Source organism: Cibotium barometz, chromosome 29 (assembly GCF_041138505.1).
Source record: "Cibotium barometz isolate CiBa-2024 chromosome 29, ASM4113850v1, whole genome shotgun sequence".
NCBI classification, from domain to species: Eukaryota; Viridiplantae; Streptophyta; class Polypodiopsida; order Cyatheales; family Cibotiaceae; genus Cibotium; species Cibotium barometz.
The window spans coordinates 30,824,691-30,845,822 of NC_141074.1; the positions used below are offsets into that span (position 1 = coordinate 30,824,691).

Consider the following 21,132-nt stretch of genomic DNA (forward strand, 5'->3'; position numbering starts at 1 on the left):
CTTGGGGCAAGTTAAAGGACCAAACAGCTTTATTCCTTTTTGATAATGCCTCAACAGATAACTTCATATCCATACAGATGGCTGCTGCTCTTGGGTTAAAGCCTGAAGAATTGGGCATGGACTTGTACGTGATAATGTTAAGCATGATGAATTGGGCATGGACTTGTACGTGATAATGTTAAGCATGATGCTGTAGCTCCCGTAGATCAAGATAAGATTGATATCAGAGGTGAATATGCTGATTGTTTTGCCGATTCACTTCCAGGACAGTTACCTCCAGAGAGACCAAAGGATCATTGTATTGACATAATCCTTGGGAGCTCTCCTCCTAACTGACCTCCTTATAGAGTGAGTGCTGCCCAACAGGAGGAAATCATGACTCAAGTAAATGATTTACTTGAGAAGGGGTTGATAAGGCCAAGTTCTTCACCTTATTGTTCTCCAGTTTTACTTGTGCAGAAAAAGGATGGGACATACACGATGTGTGTTGATTATAGGGCCCTTAACAAGATTACTATCAAGAACAAGTTTCCGATTCCCCGAATCGATGATATTCTTGATAAACTTGAGGGAGCTGCTTGTTGCAGCCACATTGATCTTAAGAGTGGTTCATGGTTGTCACGGTACGAAAATACGATACCGTACGGAAATTTTTGGTACGATATGAAATTTTCGGATACCGTACGATAAAATACAGTTTTTATTTTTTACACTTACAACCTATGGAGCTTCAAGCTTGAATGTGAGGGAAGGTTGGGAGAGGAGGAGTCTACAGTGCTTGAGAAACCAGAACATGGATATGTGTCTCTCCCGGTTGGATCTCCCGATTGTCTCCAAAAAAGAACCTGGATGGGTAATGCAATACCAAAGGTCTCCCAGTGTAGCGTTTATTATGACTAAGGGACCGTCCTTGCACAAATACGAGGAGTGCATCTAGGGTGATAAGTTTAGGGACTCCTCTCTAGATCAAAATGGCCATGTCCAAATCTTCTCCCTCGTACATAACTTGAGAATCTAATTGTCTAACCTACCTATACCAGGGATCCCCAAGTGATGTAGCAAGATTCTCTCATCCTACCAATCAAGTGTACACTACCAGTCTACCTCGCCAGATTTTTTAGGTCTCTCAACAACCCCATATGGAATACTGAGTGGACACAAAAGTTGCGAAGTATTGCGAATATTTGGGATCTTCGTAAAGCAAGGTTTCTATTTTTTTTTAAGCATTTGGGAAAAAAAAATTCAAGGAAAAATAATTTTTTGGGAGAAAAAAAAAAACTCGTACCGTACGATATCGTACGGTATCATACCGTACGAACCCATTCGTACCGGTACGAGAAACAACTATGGAGTGGTTACCATCAAATTCGAGTGGTACCTCAAGATGTGCACAAAACGGCTTTTCGAACATCATTTGGATTATATGAGTATTTGGTTGTGCCATTTGGACTTACGAATGCTCCCGCCACTTTCAATAGAATGATGGACTGAATTTTTAGACCTCACCGCAAGTTCACAGGAACTTTCTTTGATGATATTATCATTTTCTCAAAGAGTGAGGCTGAACATAAAGAGCATCTTGCCATTGTTTTTGAAGAGCTAAGGAAACATAAGCTTTTCATCAATGGGAAGAAGAGTGAATTCTTCTTGTCAGAAATTCACTATTTAGGGCATATTGTTTCCAAGGATGGAGTACGCATGGATCCCGCAAAGATTCAAGCAATCAAGGATTGGCCAAAATTGCAAAATGTGTATCAAGTTAGGAGCTTTATTGGTTTATGCTCGTACTATCGTTGATTCATTCGACACTTTGCTTTCTTAGCTTCACCGTTACATGATCTAACGAAGAAGAAAATAGCATTCCATTGGTCGGAACCAGAAAAGACAGCTTTTCAGAAGTTAAAGGATGCCATCATATCAAGGCCAATTCTTATTATTCCAGATTTGCATAGGCCTTTTGTGGTTGAGTGCGATGCATGTGGAGATTGCTTGGGGGCTGTTTTGAACCAAGAGGGACATGCAATGGCTTTTGAAAGCTGCCGCTTGCAACATGCGGAATTGTATTTGCAGGTTTATGAGAAAGAGTTGTTAGCCGTTATTCATGCCCTTCAAACATGGAAGCATTTTCTTTTGGGGACTGAATTTATGGTGAAAACAGACCATCAGAGCTTACGGCACTTTCTTACACAGCCTAAAATCTCGGAAAAGCATCTAAGGTGGGCAAACTTCTTGTCCATGTTCCCTGTTCAGATTTAAATACCCTGGGCAAGAAGAATTTGGTAGCGGATGCTTTGTCACGTAGGCCACAAGTGCATGCCGTAACTACCGCCTACCATCAGGACTTATCAAGGATGCCAGATATATATGCTTTGGACACAGATTTTCAGCTTATTTGGGCTGATTTGAATCATGGTACTGTTGTCTCATCTTATTCGATTAGAGATGGGTTTTGATGATGCAGAATCGTATTTGTGTACTGAGTGAAAGGTTATGGAAGAGTGTCATGCTCCGCCATATGCTGGCCATCGTGGTATTATGGCTACTACACAGGCTTTGGAAAGATATTTCTTTTGGCCAGCTCTACGCAGGGATATTGAAGCTTATGTGCGAGAGTGCATAGTGTGTCAGAAAGTCAAGTTTGACAGACACAAGACACCTGGTTTACTTCAGCCCTTACACATTTCACAGGAACCATGGGAAAGCATTACTATGGATTTCATTATGGATCTGCCGAAATCATCACATGAAAATAATGCTATATGGACTATTATAGATCGTTTTAGCAAACATGCACACTTTATTTCCGTGAGGAAAACAATCAAGCCACAGCACATGGCAAAGTTGTTCTTAGCTCAGATTTTCAAACATCATGGCATGCCGAAGTCTATTGTGGGGGATAGAGATCCTCGGACTACCAGTCTATTTTGGCGAGCATTGTTTGCTAATACGGGCACAAAGTTGAGTTTTTCATCAGCCTTACATCCTCAGACGGATGGTCAGAGTGAAATAGCAAATTCAGCTGTGCTTGACTTGCTCAAATGTTATGTATCTGAGCAAAATTCAGATTGGGAAAAGTATTTGCCATTGGTTGAATTTACATACAATAACACAGTGCATTCTTCAACTAATAAGGCTCCATTTGAGAGTGTCTATGGAAAGGTGGTGCTTCTACCTATCTTACGAACAAAAGATGAAATCTTTACAGCAGATGAGTATGTCCGTGATTTGGATGCTGCGTTTACACAGGTTCGGACAGCCATAGAAAGATCTCAAGCTAAGCAGAAAAAGGTAGCTGACAAACACAAGCGAGAGGTGGTTTTCAAGGAAGGTGATTGGGTATTACTAAAGTTTGAGAAAGCACGTCTTCGAAAGCGGCCAGGTAAAGAAGGCCGGTTTCTTAAGCTTTCAAACAGGTGTTACGGGCCATTCCAAATTTTGCAAAAAAATAAATGAAGTGGCATATAGATTGGTATTGCCCGATCACTGGAATATACACAATGCTTTTCATGTCAATTTGTCAAGGCCTTACGTGGAACCACCTCCTATGGAACCAATTTTGGAAGATCCACCTGGAGTGGATGAACTTTTAAAACTTGAGCAAATAGTTTTTCATAAAGAGCACACGCATGCACGTGGCAAGCTAGTGCGCAGGTATCTTGTGAAGTTTAAAAACTATTCGGCTATGGATGCAAAATGGATGGACGAGGATTATTTTGTGGATTATCCGGAACTTCTGAAGGCCTACTCGGAAGCTTTTCAGTTGCGGTCAACTGCTTAGAAACCGGGGAGAATGTCACAAAATTTATTTATAGCTTCTATTTTTCTACTGTTCATGTGTGGCATGTGGAGCCTGACATACATGTATGGCTGGTTTAGCCTGACATGGTGTGTCTGTGTAGCATATGGAGCCTGACATGACAGTACATGTATGGCTGGTGTAGCCTGACATGATAGTACATGCGTGGCTTGTGGGGCCTGACATGGTGTACATGTATGGCCATGGAGCCTGACATGATGAAAGTCTCTAGGACTAGCTATCCTGGAGATCTTGTGTATTTATGTTCTGAGAAGGTTCCGGAAGGATCATGAGCCCTGGACATTTTATCGAATACAACTAAGCAGATGGGTGTTTTTTCCAATATAATTGCACTCGTGTGTGCATGACTTTGATTTTATCTTTGGATGACTTGTCTTGTTTGCCTGGACAATGCCTGAGAATTCTGCCTTTGTTGTCCATGGGGCCAGGGATGCCTAGGCACCCTGTGGACGTGTATGTGCACACACGTTTGGGACTGACAGGTGGTCTACATGTGTTTTGCACGTGGTAAGTATTCCCAAAAACTCAATTTACAGCTTTATGAGTTCACATGTTAATAATTATGGGTGCAGGTTCACACTCACTTATAAGTGACCGGACAACTTATAAGTGAGCACACATTGAACACGACTTATTCAATACACGTGGCGGCCAAAGACCGGGCACTGGACATTATTTGGACTCCCTTCATGTAGGCGCCCCTTTCTGGACCAGAAAAGCACATGTGTGGGCTATTTTCAGCAGGGGATCCTCCAATATTAACAAAAACTCCATATTGAGGGGAGGGCGCATGCTTTTCAGGAGTGCATGAGGCTGGTCGGCTGGTTTTCAGCCTGTTGGCAAGTTTCTACAGCCATCCATCGCGACTGAAGTTCACCGGATGCATGGGAGAAGCTGGCCAACTCTTGCTGCATGTTCTCCTGCTGGCGGCTTATCTACAGCTTGAATAGAGGCTGGACAGAGGTTAAAAACAGGGAGGAAGAGCTGGTCGTGGGCTTCTAGACAGTTTTCCTTCCGACCCGAGCTTTGCAAGCTTGTGCACAACTGCTGGTCGCTTTCTTCTGTGGCTACTGATGGCTGGTTGACTGCTGAAAACAGCCTCTGAGGGCTGGTCGTGTCACCAATTGGCCGACCATTTGGTCCATTCCTAGTTTTTGCGTCTCGTTCACTTGAGGCCAGGCCGGTGTCTCATGTGAAGAGGCCAGTATTTTGCTGACATGGACGGGAGCCAGACTGGTGCCACCCGTGTGTTAGCAGGATGGTGTCGTATGGACGGGAGCCAGATCAGTGCCACCCGTGTATGACCTGGACTGTGCTCGATCCATGGGACTGTCACGCCATGGAAGAGCCAGTATTCGTGCCGTGTTTTACCTATGGGACTGTCACACCTAGGGAAACTCGTGCCTGGAACTGTGTCTTACCTATGGGACTGTCACTCCATAGGAAGACCAGGATTTTATGTTTTTTTATGTCGTGCCAGTTTTGTGCCGACAGATATTTTGTACATGTTCCATGAACGGGAGATATGTCCATGTTACTTTTTGCACATGCACACATGATTTGTATGCTTGAAACTGTTTTCGCATGATATGTATTCGTGTGTTTGCCTGCCTGACGTGTTACTTACTGAGCGGGGACGCCTGCCAGTGAGTCGTGAAGTCTGCCCTGTATTCTGACGAGTTTCAGTGCATGTGAACAGGTGGTAAGTATATGGTACACGTTGTTTTAATGTTTTAAATTCTAACCCTTTCATTTATAAGGTTAGGGGTTCACACTTATTTAAAAGTGGGCACCCCCTTTGGGCACCCACTTTGGGGCCAAGGTGGGGAGCCCCACTTTTAAGTGAGTGTGGGGGTGGGCATGGTCACCAACCCCCACTAATCCCCCACATGCATGCGTGGGTAGCTCTAAGGTTATCTTCACTTCAATTTTTATTAAATATGGCTCTCCTTCAAGCGTAAAGGCAATCGCATCTACCTGGCGTTGATCCATCACCCATCGCTACACCTTACGTGAGACAACCGGCGAACCTTCCTCTCTCTGGCGCACGTATTCTACAGGCGACTGCTTCTGTTGTCTCTGCTGCTGGCTGCGCCTCCTCTTCTACAGGCGGCTAGCACTCATTGCAGGCGGCTGGCTGCTATACCATTGCATCCGCCCTACAGGCTGCTGCTCATACAGGCGACTATACCCTGCTGGCGGCTACTTCTCCTTCCCTGCACAGTGGCGGCACTTCCTCCATACAGGTGGCTGCGCCAGTTTTCTGCAGGCTGTACCTACTTGCTGCAGGCTGTGTACCTTCTGTACCCTCTGCTACGACTGTACTCCCTGGTGGCTGCCCTACACCTCTCCTACGTTTGTTTTTCCACAAGCGACTGGCTGCAACAGCCTCTGTACCCTCCGTACTGCAGGCTGTACCTTCTTGTTGCAGGCTGTGTACCTTCTGTACCCCCTTGCTGGCGGTTATAATCTATACTGGTAGCTGTGTATTGACTCTCTCCTCTCTTGCAAGTGGAAGTTTCTCTCTCTCACAGCAGGCGGCTGTGCCCTTTGTGGTGGAACTTGCCTTGGTGGTTCACCACGAGGCGACTGAGTCTTCATCAAAGGGACTTTGCATCACCTGGAAGACTTCATCATACTACAAGTATTGGTTTCATATCAACCATCTACAAGTAAGTGAATTTTCAGATTTGAGTAAAGTATTATATGTTTAAATCTGGTAAAAGATTCGTCCCGCTCGGCCTACACCCGTTCGGTGCCGGGTTGTCCAAGCTATATGGGCGAACCTCGGTCCAAAGGTGCTGAGATCGGGAGAGCCAGGCGTTAGTACGAGAGCGCCTGTCTGTGCGTGGTCTCGGAACACCAGTGTGGTGCTCTCCGCGGAGTCCAATGAAAGCACAGGACCGTAGCGATTGGACCACACTAGTGGTCGATCTGCTTCGAGCTTCTACATCGAAGTTCGAGCTATTTGTTTGGTACTGTTTTCATATGTACATGGACATTATCTGGTTCTCAGAACCCATGGAGCATTGTATTCATTAAATACTCCCAATAAATATATCATATATTGAGGGGGGGTCGGCCCGTTCCGGCCCCAGTGCTGGTGTCCATCTTTCCATTTCTGTTCATTTAAATTCAAGTTGTTTTAAGTTGTCCATTTCATATTTGTGGTTTTAAAGTTGTGCTATTAAGCGTGTGGGTGTCCAGCGGAGTCTTTCCCACTTGACGGGATCGGTTTCATTGGTATCAGAGCACGGTTGTTTCCTTCTTCCTAGTGGGGAAACGAACCTGTGTACTGGACATCCCGCTTTTAGCAAACTTTGAACACAATGGACAGCCAAGGCAACCCTTTGGAAGTACCAAATTTGAGGGGTCCATCTAGTGCCTCTCGTGGGTCTGATGCCCTGCGTGGTAGGCACAAGCCCCTTGAAAGGGTTCTTGATAGTGAATCCAAGGGTCAACTGTCTCCAGGAAAGACAGTTATGCTTGAACAAGACCCTGATGCTATGAAAGCTGAAATGGAACCCATGGAGCATTGTATTCATTAAATACTCCCAATAAATATATCATATATTGAGGGGGGGGTCGGCCCGTTCCGGCCCCAGTGCTGGTGTCCATCTTTCCATTTCTGTTCATTTAAATTCAAGTTGTTTTAAGTTGTCCATTTCATATTTGTGGTTTTAAAGTTGTGCTATTAAGCGTGTGGGTGTCCAGCGGAGTCTTTCCCACTTGACGGGATCGGTTTCATTGGTATCAGAGCACGGTTGTTTCCTTCTTCCTAGTGGGGAAACGAACCTGTGTACTGGACATCCCGCTTTTAGCAAACTTTGAACACAATGGACAGCCAAGGCAACCCTTTGGAAGTACCAAATTTGAGGGGTCCATCTAGTGCCTCTCGTGGGTCTGATGCCCTGCGTGGTAGGCACAAGCCCCTTGAAAGGGTTCTTGATAGTGAATCCAAGGGTCAACTGTCTCCAGGAAAGACAGTTATGCTTGAACAAGACCCTGATGCTATGAAAGCTGAAATGGAACATATGAGAAAACTTTTGCAGGCTCAAGAGCAAGAATTGAAGTTTTTGCATGAAGATCCTCATCTACAAAGTGCTATTGAAGCCAAGAAGGCTGATGCTATGGTTGATGTAACTTTTGAATCAATGGCTCGTGAAGTGGGCAAGAAACCAAGGGAGTTGGCACTTGCCTATCTCCTTCGCAAAGGTGAAATCAAAGAGGGGGATGACGGAGAGCTGATTTTCAGAAATCCACCTCGTTTGAAGCATGGAGATCCTGCATCCCAGAGGCTGAAATCTTTTATGCAAAAGGAAGAGGTGACTGTCACCTCTCGTCATGCATCCTCTCCCCAAGGCACTAAGCCTGACAGATTTATGTATGCCAGTGCTCATGGAGGGTACGAAAGTCACATGCATGCAAGATATGTATCTCATGGTGACAGGTCTGCTTCCAGAAAAATTTTGCCTTCTGAGTTGTCTCATGGAGAGACCATGCCATATGCAGGTAAGTCACATGCATCTGAGCTTCGAGTTCGTGGAGCACATGCCACCGTGCCCCATGAAGCTTCTATGACGGCCCATGGAGCCCATGCAGATAGGGCTACCCCGTTGGATAAGGGGAAAAGAAAAAGAGAAGACCATGAGCCTCATGCCAGGAAGCTCAAGGAGTTCAAAGCAGGTGATAAATCTGTCAAATTTGATGTCTTTCATGGTGAACACGATGCTTCTAAGGTGTTAGCGTTTGTCGCACAGTTCGACATTGCTTTTAGCGATGAGGACTTTACAGAAAAATCAAAGGTGCGCCATGCTAGCATGTTTCTGAAAGGCACTGCTGCCCATTGGTGGATCACTGAAAAGATCACCAAGGATCCCATCTCTACTTGGAAGGAATTCAAAGATAGATTTTATGCTCAGTTCTTGCCACCCAATGCAGAGCAAACTCTCACTCAAAAGTGCGACAGGCTGGAACAAAAAGACAATGAGAGTGTGCAACAGTATGTTAACAAATTTTGGAAAGTGTTGCTGGAAGTGACTCCCTTCATGCTAATCACAGAGGATGAAAGAAAGAGGAAGTTTCGTTCTGGATTGCAACCTGCATATAGATCGGGTATTGAATTGCACCCAAAACATACGTTGCAACAACTCACAGCTTCTGCCCTTGCTACAGAGCAATTGGTGCTCAAGATCAAGCAAGATCAAGGAGGTTCCAAGGGGAAGGACAAGGCTGTCCCAAATCAGCAAAAGGGTGGACAGCCACCTAAAAAGAACTTCCGGGAGCCATACAAAGGTGGTAAAGCTGAAAATAACCCATCTAAAGAACAGGGCCCAAGAAAGAACAAATTTGGATTAACCCCGGAGCAAAGAGAGCAATATGCTAAGGATGGAAAATGCTTTTCTTGTGGTAGCAAAGACCACATGTTCCGGCAATGCCCAGATCGCAAACCAAAGCACGAGGACAAGCACACCAAAGCAAATGTTCATGCAGTTCCTGATGTGCAAGGTAATACAGGTCATGATGCAAAAGAGCGTATGGTTTGCAAGGCTTGGGGGCAAATCAAGGATCAGCCCGCACTCTTCATGTTTGATGACTGTGCAACTGACAATTTCATCTCTATGCAAATGGCAGCTGCATTGGGAATTGAGGTTGAAAACATGGGACCTCAGATTGAAGCCGAAGCTGCATTTATTGGTAAAGAGGTGCAGGTTACCCCTTTGATTGGGAAGTTGCGTATTCATATACAGGGCTATCTTGATAATGAGCATTTCTTAGTTGCTCCTTTGAATGGATGTGATGTATTGTTGGGCAAGCCGTGGCACCATAGGCTTGAGCCCCGCAAAGACTACAAGTCCAATATGATTTCTTTTATGCATAAAGGCCGCATGCATTTTATTGATGCTGGCAAAGAAGGGGATTCTATCCCACTTGTATCACACATCCAAATTAATAAAGCAATGAAAAAGAGTCTTTCAGCGTACTTGGTTTTTGTGCGTGATAGTCTTGTGCCAAATCATCAACATGTGGATGCTATGTCTAATGATAGGCTGAATTTTCTTAATGCATTCAACGACTGTTTTGCTGACTCGTTGCCAGGTGAATTACCTCCCCAAAGGCCCGAAGATCACCGTATAGATCTTGTGCCAGGTAGTTCTCCACCTAACAAACCCGCATACCGAGTGAGTGCTGCACAACAAGAAGAAATTATGAAGCAGGTAAACGAGCTTTTAGAGAAAGGTTTGGTTCAGCCCAGTTCCTCACCTTACTGCTCTCTTGTGCTTCTAGTTCAAAAGAAGGACGGATCATTCCGTATGTGTGTGGACTATAGAGCTTTGAACAAGCTTACCATCAAGAACAGATTCCCTATTCCACGTATTGATGATATCTTGGATAAGCTTGATGGTTCGGCTTGCTTTAGCAGACTTGATTTGAAAAGTGGCTATCACCAGATACGCGTGGTGCGACAAGATGTCCATAAGACTGCATTCAGGACAGCCTTCGGATTATATGAATTCTTGGTAATGCCTTTTGGTCTCACCAATGCTCCTGCTACTTTTAATCGTATGATGGATAGGATATTCCGACCCATCGCAAGTTTACAGGAGTCTTCTTTGATGATATCTTGGTTTTCTCCAAGAATGAGCAGGAACACAGAACTCATTTGGTCACAGTGTTCGAAGAGTTGCGGAAGCATAAACTTTTCGTCAATGCTAAGAAAAGTGAGTTTTTCCTTTCAGAGATTCATTATCTGGGACATATTGTATCCAAGGATGGAGTTACAATGGATCCTGCAAAGATAGAGACTATTCGGAATTGGCCCGATTTGCAAAACGTACATCAAGTACGTAGTTTTCTGGGATTATGTTCGTACTACAGGCGTTTCATAAGGCATTTTGCTATGATTGCCACTCCTCTACATGATCTCACGAAGAAGAAAACTGTTTTCAAATGGACTTCAAAGGAACAGGATGCTTTCTTGTAGCTCAAGCATGCGATCATATGTGGTCCAGTATTGATTGTTCCTGACTTGCACAAGTCATTCGTGGTTGAATGTGATGCTTGTGGTGATTGCATAGGAGCTGTCTTAAACCAAGAAGGGCATGCAGTTGCATACGAGAGCCGTCGTTTGCATGATGCTGAGCTTCATATGGATATCTATGAGAAAGAGCTCTTGGCTGTAATTCACGCCTTAAAGATTTGGAAACACTACCTTCTTGGGGCTGAATTTGTGGTCAAGACAGATCATCAAAGCTTGAGATACTTTCTATCTCAAACCAAGCTTTCAGAGAAGCAAATGTGAATGGCGAATTTTCTTTCTATGTTTCATTTTCAGATTGTGCATACTCCAGGAAAGAAAAATGTGGTGGCCGATGCACTATCTAGGAGGCCTTATATTGCTGCAGTCTCAGTGGCCTCTCATGGAGATCTATCCGCTATGAGAGATTTGTATCATTTGGATGCTGATTTTTGCCATATATGGACTGATTTGATGGCTGGTCATTCACATGCCTCTTATGTTATCAACGAGGGTTATCTAATGAAGGATAATTGCCTATGTGTGGTGAAGGATTTGCGTCCAAAGGTTATGGACGAATGTCACGCTCCACCATATGCTGGTCATCGAGGTATTATGCCTACTACTCGCATGATTCAGAGGTATTTCTTTTGGCCAAGCATGCGTAAAGACATTGAGGCTTATGTGCGTACATGTATTACTTGCCAAAAGGTGAAATTTGACAGGCAAAAGCCTCCAGGTTTGCTTCAGCCATTGCCTATTCCCTCGCAACCTTGGGAAAGTATCACGATGGATTTTATTATGGATTTGCCTAGATCCCAGCATGGGAATGATGCTATTTGGACTATTGTGGACAGGTTTAGCAAGCAAGCTCACTTCTTGCCCGTCAAGAAAACCATTAAAGCTGATCATATGGTAAAGCTTTTTCTTGCTAATATTTTCAAGCATCATGGTATGCCTAAATCCATTGTTGGGGATAGAGATCCCAGGACTACAAGCCTATTTTGGAGGGCTTTATTTGATAATATGGGTACTAAGCTTGAGTTTTCATCAGCTTATCATCCCCAAACGGATGGCCAAAGTGAAGCTGCAAATTCAGCCGTGTTGGATTTGTTGAAGTGTTATGTGGCAGATCAAAAGAGTGCATGGGAGAAGTATCTTCCACTTGTTGAGTTTGCCTACAACAATACAATCCATGCTTCCACAGGAAAGGCTCCGTTTGAGATTATTTATGGCAGAGTGGTCTTGCCACCCATCCTTCGTACTAAGGATGAGATTTTTGCAGCTGATGAATATGTTCGTGACTTGGATGTTGCCTTTGGTCAGGTGCGGACAGCCATTGCAAGATCTCAGGATAAGCATAAAAAGGCTGCTGACAAGCATAGAAGGGACATGGAAGTCAAAGAAGGTGATTGGGTATTGCTGTAATTTGAGAAGGCTAGGCTTCGGAAGAGGCCAGGACGAGAAGGATCATATCCTAAGCTTTCTCCTCGCTATTATGGACCCTTCAAGGTGATTCAGAAGATCAATGAAGTGTCCTACAGGCTTGCTTTACCTAGTCATTGGAAGATTCACAATGCTTTTCATGTGAGTCTATTTCGGAAATATGTGGGGCCAGATCCTGATGAGCCTGTCAGGAAGATCCGCCAGAAATTGAAGAGCTTGAGGAGATCCTCCAGCCAGAACAGATTGTTTTTCACAAGGAGAGAAAGCTACCTGCAGGAACGCTTTCCAGGAGATACCTTGTGAAGTTTAAGAATTATTTGCCTATTGATGCCAAATGGGTAAATGAAGATTACTTTGCAGATTATCCGCAATTGTTGCAGGCATATCTTGAGGCTTTTCAGTTGAGGTCAACTCTTTAGAAGCCCGGGGGGATGTCACCAATTGGCCGACCATTTGGTCCATTCCTAGTTTTTGCGTCTCGTTCACTTGAGGCCAGGCCGGTGTCTCATGTGAAGAGGCCAGTATTTTGCTGACATGGACGGGAGCCAGACTGGTGCCACCCGTGTGTTAGCAGGATGGTGTCGTATGGACGGGAGCCAGATCAGTGCCACCCGTGTATGACCTGGACTGTGCTCGATCCATGGGACTGTCACGCCATGGAAGAGCCAGTATTCGTGCCGTGTTTTACCTATGGGACTGTCACACCTAGGGAAACTCGTGCCTGGAACTGTGTCTTACCTATGGGACTGTCACTCCATAGGAAGACCAGGATTTTATGTTTTTTTATGTCGTGCCAGTTTTGTGCCGACAGATATTTTGTACATGTTCCATGAACGGGAGATATGTCCATGTTACTTTTTGCACATGCACACATGATTTGTATGCTTGAAACTGTTTTCGCATGATATGTATTCGTGTGTTTGCCTGCCTGACGTGTTACTTACTGAGCGGGGACGCCTGCCAGTGAGTCGTGAAGTCTGCCCTGTATTCTGACGAGTTTCAGTGCATGTGAACAGGTGGTAAGTATATGGTACACGTTGTTTTAATGTTTTAAATTCTAACCCTTTCATTTATAAGGTTAGGGGTTCACACTTATTTAAAAGTGGGCACCCCCTTTGGGCACCCACTTTGGGGCCAAGGTGGGGAGCCCCACTTTTAAGTGAGTGTGGGGGTGGGCATGGTCACCAACCCCCACTAATCCCCCACATGCATGCGTGGGTAGCTCTAAGGTTATCTTCACTTCAATTTTTATTAAATATGGCTCTCCTTCAAGCGTAAAGGCAATCGCATCTACCTGGCGTTGATCCATCACCCATCGCTACACCTTACGTGAGACAACCGGCGAACCTTCCTCTCTCTGGCGCACGTATTCTACAGGCGACTGCTTCTGTTGTCTCTGCTGCTGGCTGCGCCTCCTCTTCTACAGGCGGCTAGCACTCATTGCAGGCGGCTGGCTGCTATACCATTGCATCCGCCCTACAGGCTGCTGCTCATACAGGCGACTATACCCTGCTGGCGGCTACTTCTCCTTCCCTGCACAGTGGCGGCACTTCCTCCATACAGGTGGCTGCGCCAGTTTTCTGCAGGCTGTACCTACTTGCTGCAGGCTGTGTACCTTCTGTACCCTCTGCTACGACTGTACTCCCTGGTGGCTGCCCTACACCTCTCCTACGTTTGTTTTTCCACAAGCGACTGGCTGCAACAGCCTCTGTACCCTCCGTACTGCAAGCTGTACCTTCTTGTTGCAGGCTGTGTACCTTCTGTACCCCCTTGCTGGCGGTTATAATCTATACTGGTAGCTGTGTATTGACTCTCTCCTCTCTTGCAAGTGGAAGTTTCTCTCTCTCACAGCAGGCGGCTGTGCCCTTTGTGGTGGAACTTGCCTTGGTGGTTCACCACGAGGCGACTGAGTCTTCATCAAAGGAACTTCGCATCACCTGGAAGACTTCATCATACTACAAGTATTGGTTTCATATCAACCATCTACAAGTAAGTGAATTTTCAGATTTGAGTAAAGTATTATATGTTTAAATCTGGTAAAAGATTCGTCCCGCTCGGCCTACACCCGTTCGGTGCCGGGTTGTCCAAGCTATATGGGCGAACCTCGGTCCAAAGGTGCTGAGATCGGGAGAGCCAGGCGTTAGTACGAGAGCGCCTGTCTGTGCGTGGTCTCGGAACACCAGTGTGGTGCTCTCCGCGGAGTCCAGTGAAAGCACAGGACCGTAGCGATTGGACCACACTAGTGGTCGATCTGCTTCGAGCTTCTACATCGAAATTCGAGCTATTTGTTTGGTACTGTTTTCATATGTACATGGACATTATCTGGTTCTCAGAACCCATGGAGCATTGTATTCATTAAATACTCCCAATAAATATATCATATATTGAGGGGGGGGTCGGCCCGTTCCGGCCCCAGTGCTGGTGTCCATCTTTCCATTTCTGTTCATTTAAATTCAAGTTGTTTTAAGTTGTCCATTTCATATTTGTGGTTTTAAAGTTGTGCTATTAAGCGTGTGGGTGTCCAGCGGAGTCTTTCCCACTTGACGGGATCGGTTTCAGGTCGACTTACCCTGTGAGCCAGACAGAAAGAAGATGAAGATGTTGAGTTGTCCCGGGCTGATGTGGGAGTGCTATGGGCTGTCCATAGTTGTCCTGCATGTGCTTGATGCCGGTAATGCTCACTTGTGCTGAGAATTGTCAGCAAATTCAGATTATGTGATGTTTTCTTGTTTTCATATTGTATTGGAAGAAACAGGTGCAGCCAGTGGTGAACCCTGTGCACCCGCAAAGTTGTATTGGAAGTAGACTCCTTTTTGGTAATCTAACCATAAAGGGGGGGGGGGGGGTTCTGCCCATCTTCTCGCCCCTAGTGTGGTGTAGGGTGCAGATTTGTCATCTTGTTTTATCTGCCATGCCCTCTTTCTTGAGAAATGCAACCATGGCCTCATTCTTTGCCTGATACATGGTTTCAAGTACATCCCAAGCTCGCCATGAGGTCCTACAAGACCGAATATGCAATATGATTGATCGCTTTACTACAAAGCAATCAAAGCCATCGCTTGGGCATCTCGAGTATCCTCTCTTTCGCTCCTATGAGGGAGGAGTGGGTACTGTTGCTTGTTGAGCACCACAACCAGGCGTGTTAAGTGCTATGTCGACAGGGCATACATCTTCACCTGACACATAACCCCGTAATCCTTTGGCCACAAGAAGGTTTCCGACCATGAAACTCCAGAGGGAGTAATTACTGCCATCCAATTTGTCCTCTTGGGACAAAACCCCGAATATATCGGTCGTATTTCCAACCATTTGCTCAAATCTCTTCACCAAGAGAGATGCAAACACGTGCAACCAAATATGCTATAAAAAGCACTTGCAGGCAAAATCCAATCCTGTGCAAATGTTTTGCCCGAATTTCAAGCTGCAGTTAAGCAATGCTGAAAATCCCCAAATTTTTTAGCACCAATGGGCTAATTTATGTGTCGATTGCACATAATTAACAAAACCCCAAAAAATTGTGTACCAATGAGCTTCAATTTTGCGATTAAGCAATGGTTTCACAAAAACCACAATTTTCTATGTTTCCTGTAAATGCAATTGTGCAAATTCTGAAAAATCCCCAAATTCGAAAAAATCCCCAAAATCTGACAAGTCTCCAAATTTTTCTGAATCCTGCACCCTAATGCTACCCTGCACTGTTGCTTGCACTTGAATCTTGCAATGAAGCAAGGTATGCGCAAAAGCCCCCCCAAAAAAAGTAATAAAATCAGTTACCTGATTAGAATGAACCCTGATTTTGCAGGTTTTGGTAGGCTCTGGACCCCTCTCCACAGGTTTTGGTAGGCTCTGATTAGAATGAACCCTGATTTTGCAGGTTTTGGTAGGCTCTGGATCCCTCTCCACAATGCTGCTGTTGCTAGGTGGACACGTCAGGCTGCCAGCTGATAGCAAGCAGGAGCCGGGTAGAATTGGAGCAAGCGGGCTCCACTTGTGGCGAGCAGGAACCGGCTAGTACTAGAGCAGGCGAGAATGGGAGCTGCAGGCAGATAGAATAGGCGAGCAAGCCCTATCATTGTCAAGCTACTAACCTTGACGGCGGCTTGTTGCTGACGTGGCGACGAGTGAAGCAGACGACGGGGCAGGCTGGTGTGAAGACAACCGGAGTGCAACCGCGACAAATCTGGCACGGCCGGCACGAAGACCACCGGACGGAGCGCTAGGGTGACGGAATTTGGACCCAAATTATGCCAATTTGTGGGCCTTGCCACGTAAGCCGCAAGTGCGGCTAAGCGCCGCCTCTTGTAATGCGAGCACCGCTACTGGGCGGGGCGGTGCCCTCTCCACTATCGCCACCTTGTTAGGCAAGGCGGAGAAGGGCCAACTGGGCAGAGCAGAGGCGGCAAGGAAAGGCCGGATGGGGCCGTCGGAACGCAGTGCCGGCCGGACTGTGCAGACGGAGGCACACAATGTTGACAGATGTCACATGCACTCTGCACTCAGTGCATGGTGACAAGATGGCTCATCATCAGAAGTGCAACAATTGTACAGTTTTAGAACCCAATAGGATGATAATTGTCGTACGCCGTGACCCCATTGTACATCCCTAGTCCAGGATAAGTCAGGCACGAGCTACGTAGGTCATTCCTCAGCCTTAGCGGGTCAGTCAGTCAGTCAAGTCCCTTAACCCACTTGGAGAGAATCATTCATGCATGTAGAGTCAGTAGAAGCCTTAGGGTTTGCATCAGAAAGCACTCTGCATCCTGCATAATATGCATTCATATGCCTGTGCATCATTTAGAACATCCCAGAAGTCTTAGGGAATTTACTAGGATTTATCTGGTATTTTTTCCATATTTAATAGTATTTATTTAGCATTATTTGCATTATTGGGCATTTATAAATATAAACTTTATTAAATGACCAACCTCCAGTTAGTATAAATAGGCTTGCATAGGGCTTAGTTTCTCATTCAGTCTTCATTGCTCTCCTCCTCAGCCCTAGGAGTATCCTTGCCTTCAGTCCTAGACTAATCCAGCCCTTGGAGCTCATAAGCTTGCTTCTCCAGCCCCTTGAGAACCCCTTGCTTCAGTCAGCCCTAGGCGCCTGTCTTCAGCATCAAAGCAGCCCTGATTCAGCATCGGATCAGCCTTGACTCAGCATACTGTCAAGCCTCAGTTCAACGCCAGCAATCAGCCCAGCAGACCTGCATTTTTATCCAGCCGTACAGCAGATCCTCTGCGTTTCTGTCCAGCCGTACAGCAGCCATCTGCAGCCTCAGATTACTCATGCGTTTCAGTTCAGCAGCTTCCCTACAGGCCTGCGTTTCTGTCCACAGCAGTTTCCAGCCTTGAATCCATAGTTTGCAGCAGTGTCCAGCCCTCTGTGCATCATCCATACTTGCAACAGTCATCTGGTGAAGGTAACACAGCATTCATAAGTGTTTTCAGCATTCTAACATAGTGTAGAACAGTCCACCTTCTTCTTTTCTCAGCCTCAAGTGTGCAGCCCTTCCTCATGCCCTTGGGAAGAGTGCATAGGCTCGAGATCAGGTCATCGAGGTGTTTCTACAGCCGTGTACAGATCAGCCACTCTCCGATCCTCCGAGATCTTGCGTTTGGCTTATCTACAGTCCACAGTCATTCTCTCTAAAGAAATAAAGCAAATACTATCTCGTTATCGGGATAGGGGGCCCTTCAGTGGGTAATTCGGGACCCAATCTGGTGTACAGTTATCATATCTCTCTCTCTCATCTCTTTAAAGTTTGAAGTATTGAAATGGATTGCTAAACTCACGAAACTCAGGATACAGAAGACGGTGTGAGCATTTGTGTGATAGGATCATCCAATACGAAGACTTCCGCTGCATATCACAACAGAAGTGCAGACGGAAGGCCCGAGTGTCGCACGGACTGCGCAGGCGACGGAAAAACGCGGAACCTCACCGGAAGACGGGCGCCAAAAACTGCACGGCCAGAGGGAAGCAACCCAGCTCTGATACCACTGTTGGGGGTTAGGGTTTCAGAGAAACAAAGAGACACACACACACACACACACACAAAGATGGTACATAGCAGCAAGCTCTCAAAGAGTGAGAGAGAGAGATATTGCTACTCAAAGTAGCTGAGATACAAAGATGTGTGGAGCAAGGGAGTCTACTCCACAATATCATAATACAATAAAATAAGTGTGGTGTTTAAGAGCGTGTCAACTGATCAACTAGCTCACAGTTGTGCATAAGCAATCGAACAGCCCACACCACCAGCTCAACGGCCCCAAATTTAACTATCAAGGGCTCAAGCCTACAAATAAGCCCTCAATCCTTTATTCAGAAATCAATCAATCAATAGACTTCTATTCAAGTAGTCGAGCAGTCAAGGTCTCACATATGAGCGCTGCAAGTTGAAGAGCCAAACAAGAGGAACCAGTGTTTCGGGAAATTTCACCGAATTGGCTCTCGCTGCTGCTGCCCATCCGCATGAGTGTAGTTCATTGTAATAATTTTAGGTGGCAAAATGGTAGCTTAAGCACATAATACAATACCTATCAAGACTAAAGAGCCGTACTCTAAGACATCTCTCTTGGATGCAACTTTCCCTCGCAATGCCCTTCAAGCATGGCTACTAGTACCATCGTACGAAGACCCTTAAATGATTTCAAGAAACTCCAGAAATTGCATCCTCAAAGTTAAATAGAAAAATGCAAACCCATGACTGCAAAATCCTTAAAAGCCTAGTTGCTCTTAAAATATTATGAGAGAGATCAAAATGAGAGATTTTTCAAACGATCTTACCTTTGTGACAACATAATCAATTGACGGTTCAAAACTTGCTGGAGTCTTTTTTGTGATGTCATTTGGAATCAGGTCCAATGTATAGCCAATAGAAAGCTTTGCTGCCATTTTTGCAATAGGAAATCCTGTGGCCTTGGATGCTAGTGCAGATGACCTGGAAACCCTTGGGTTCATTTCTATAACCATCACCTCACCATCTTTTGGGTTGATGGCAAACTGCACGTTGGAACCCCCACATTCAACACCAATTTCTCTCATGATTGCCACTGCTTGGTCTCTCAGACGCTGATACTCCTTGTCAGTCAGTGTCTGGGCAGGAGCAACAGTTATAGAGTCCCCGGTGTGAACCCCCATAGAGTCAATATTCTCAATTGAGCAAATGATCACAACATTATCTGCCAGATCCCGCATCACCTCCAGCTCATACTCCTTCCATCCCAGGAGAGATTTCTCTACCAAGACTTGTGAACAAAGACTGGCGGCTAGGCCTGACTGACATATTGCCTCAAACTCTTCTTTGTTGTATGCGATTCCCCCACCTGTTCCTCCGAGGGTAAATGCTGGCCGTATGATAAGAGGATACTCACCGATAGTCTCTGCTATTCGGAAACATTCCTCAAGTGTAGTGGCGATTCCAGATGGAGGCGACTTGACGCCAATACGGTTCATTGCCTGCTTGAAAAGATCCCGGTCTTCTGCCTTCTTTATTGTTTCTAGCTTGGCCCCAATCAGTTCGACTCCATACTTTTCAAGTATCCCCATCTCTGACAAGGCCACGGCAAGGTTTAAGGCAGTTTGACCCCCCATAGTTGGCAGCACAGCATCTGGTCTTTCTTTTTCTAGAATTTTCTCCACCAGCTCAGGAGTCATGGGTGTGATGTAGGTGCGATCTGCGATCTCAGGATCAGTCATGATTGTCGCCGGGTTCGAGTTGATCAGAACCACCTCATAGCCTTCCTCTTTTAGAGCCTTGCAGGCTTGTGTTCCAGAGTAGTCAAACTCGCAAGCCTGCCCAATGACAATTGGTCCAGCTCCAAGAATCAGTATTTTCCTAAGGTCTGTCCTCTTCTGCCCTTTCAAACCCTGAGTTTCTATGTTCCAGGCTAGAAATGGCTGCTGTATTGGGGCAGCATCAGAGAGGGGGGCCTCTGTGGCTTCCAATACACTGCTTTTTACTGGTCTCACGCCATGCTTTTTCTCCTCTCTTTTCAGGGCCCCTTTTGAAGCCCCCACTGCTGGAAACTTGAATGCTGAGCAGCTACAGTAGAATTGAGTGCTATGGCCTGCATCTATATGATTATGGGTGTAGGAGCGCACATACAATGAAGAGCTTTGGTCGTTGAGAGACCGCCCGAATGCAGTATTTTTACCCAGAAAAACAGGTACCCTTACAGAACCAAGAAACTTAGACTGTGATGAAGAATAGCATGCGGGAGAACCCATGTAAGGGGTTGAAGGTACCCTTAAAAGGCAATCGCCCATTTCTTTGTTGCTAGTTGCTGCTTTTGTGCAGCAGCAGAGAAGCAGAAGAAACCCTGACCCTAATGTTCTGCAGCCCCTCAGCCCACTTGAGACAAGGAAATGTTTGCCAAAAAGAGAGGATGGGCTCTGGGCGCTCTCACCCTCTCCCTCCTCTTTTGAAAGGGCAAAAGGGATTCGTGAGAAGGACAGAGGGTTTTGTTAGTGCAGAAGAATATTGTTAGTGGCGGCTATGGTGGGAGAACATGCGGCGTGAATCAGCGCCCACATACCTTAGGGTGACAGCAGAAGCCTCCACTCGTCTTTTTCTTTTGGTACTTTGATTTTCCACTTATACAACTAGTCTCATGGTATCCTTAATACATTTCCTTCAATTTTTGAGTCAGCATTCACACAAAGAGCATGCTCTTATCCTTAATACACTTATACAACTAGTCTCATGGTATCCTTAATACATTTCCTTCAATTTTTGAGTCAGCATTCACACAAAGAGCATGATCTTATCTTGATCTTTTATGGAACACCAAACACACATAGCAAAACTATTACCAATTCCATTGTCATCAACCAATTTCAAAATATT

At 45.5% G+C, this 21,132-nt stretch overlaps 1 protein-coding gene across 1 annotated transcript in view; it reads right to left on the reverse strand.

Annotated features, from left to right (window-relative positions):
• Positions 1-20,884, reverse strand: part of LOC147622047 (carbamoyl phosphate synthase arginine-specific large chain, chloroplastic-like) — a 29,014-nt gene extending 8,130 nt beyond the window's left edge. Inside the window, exon 1 of the mRNA XM_086823126.1 lies at positions 19,071-20,884. Within this exon, the coding sequence (XP_086679252.1) occupies positions 19,071-20,552 (1,482 nt within the window). The 5' untranslated portion in view covers positions 20,553-20,884. The remainder of the gene's footprint in view (positions 1-19,070) is intronic.
• Positions 20,885-21,132: the final 248 nt, after the last annotated feature.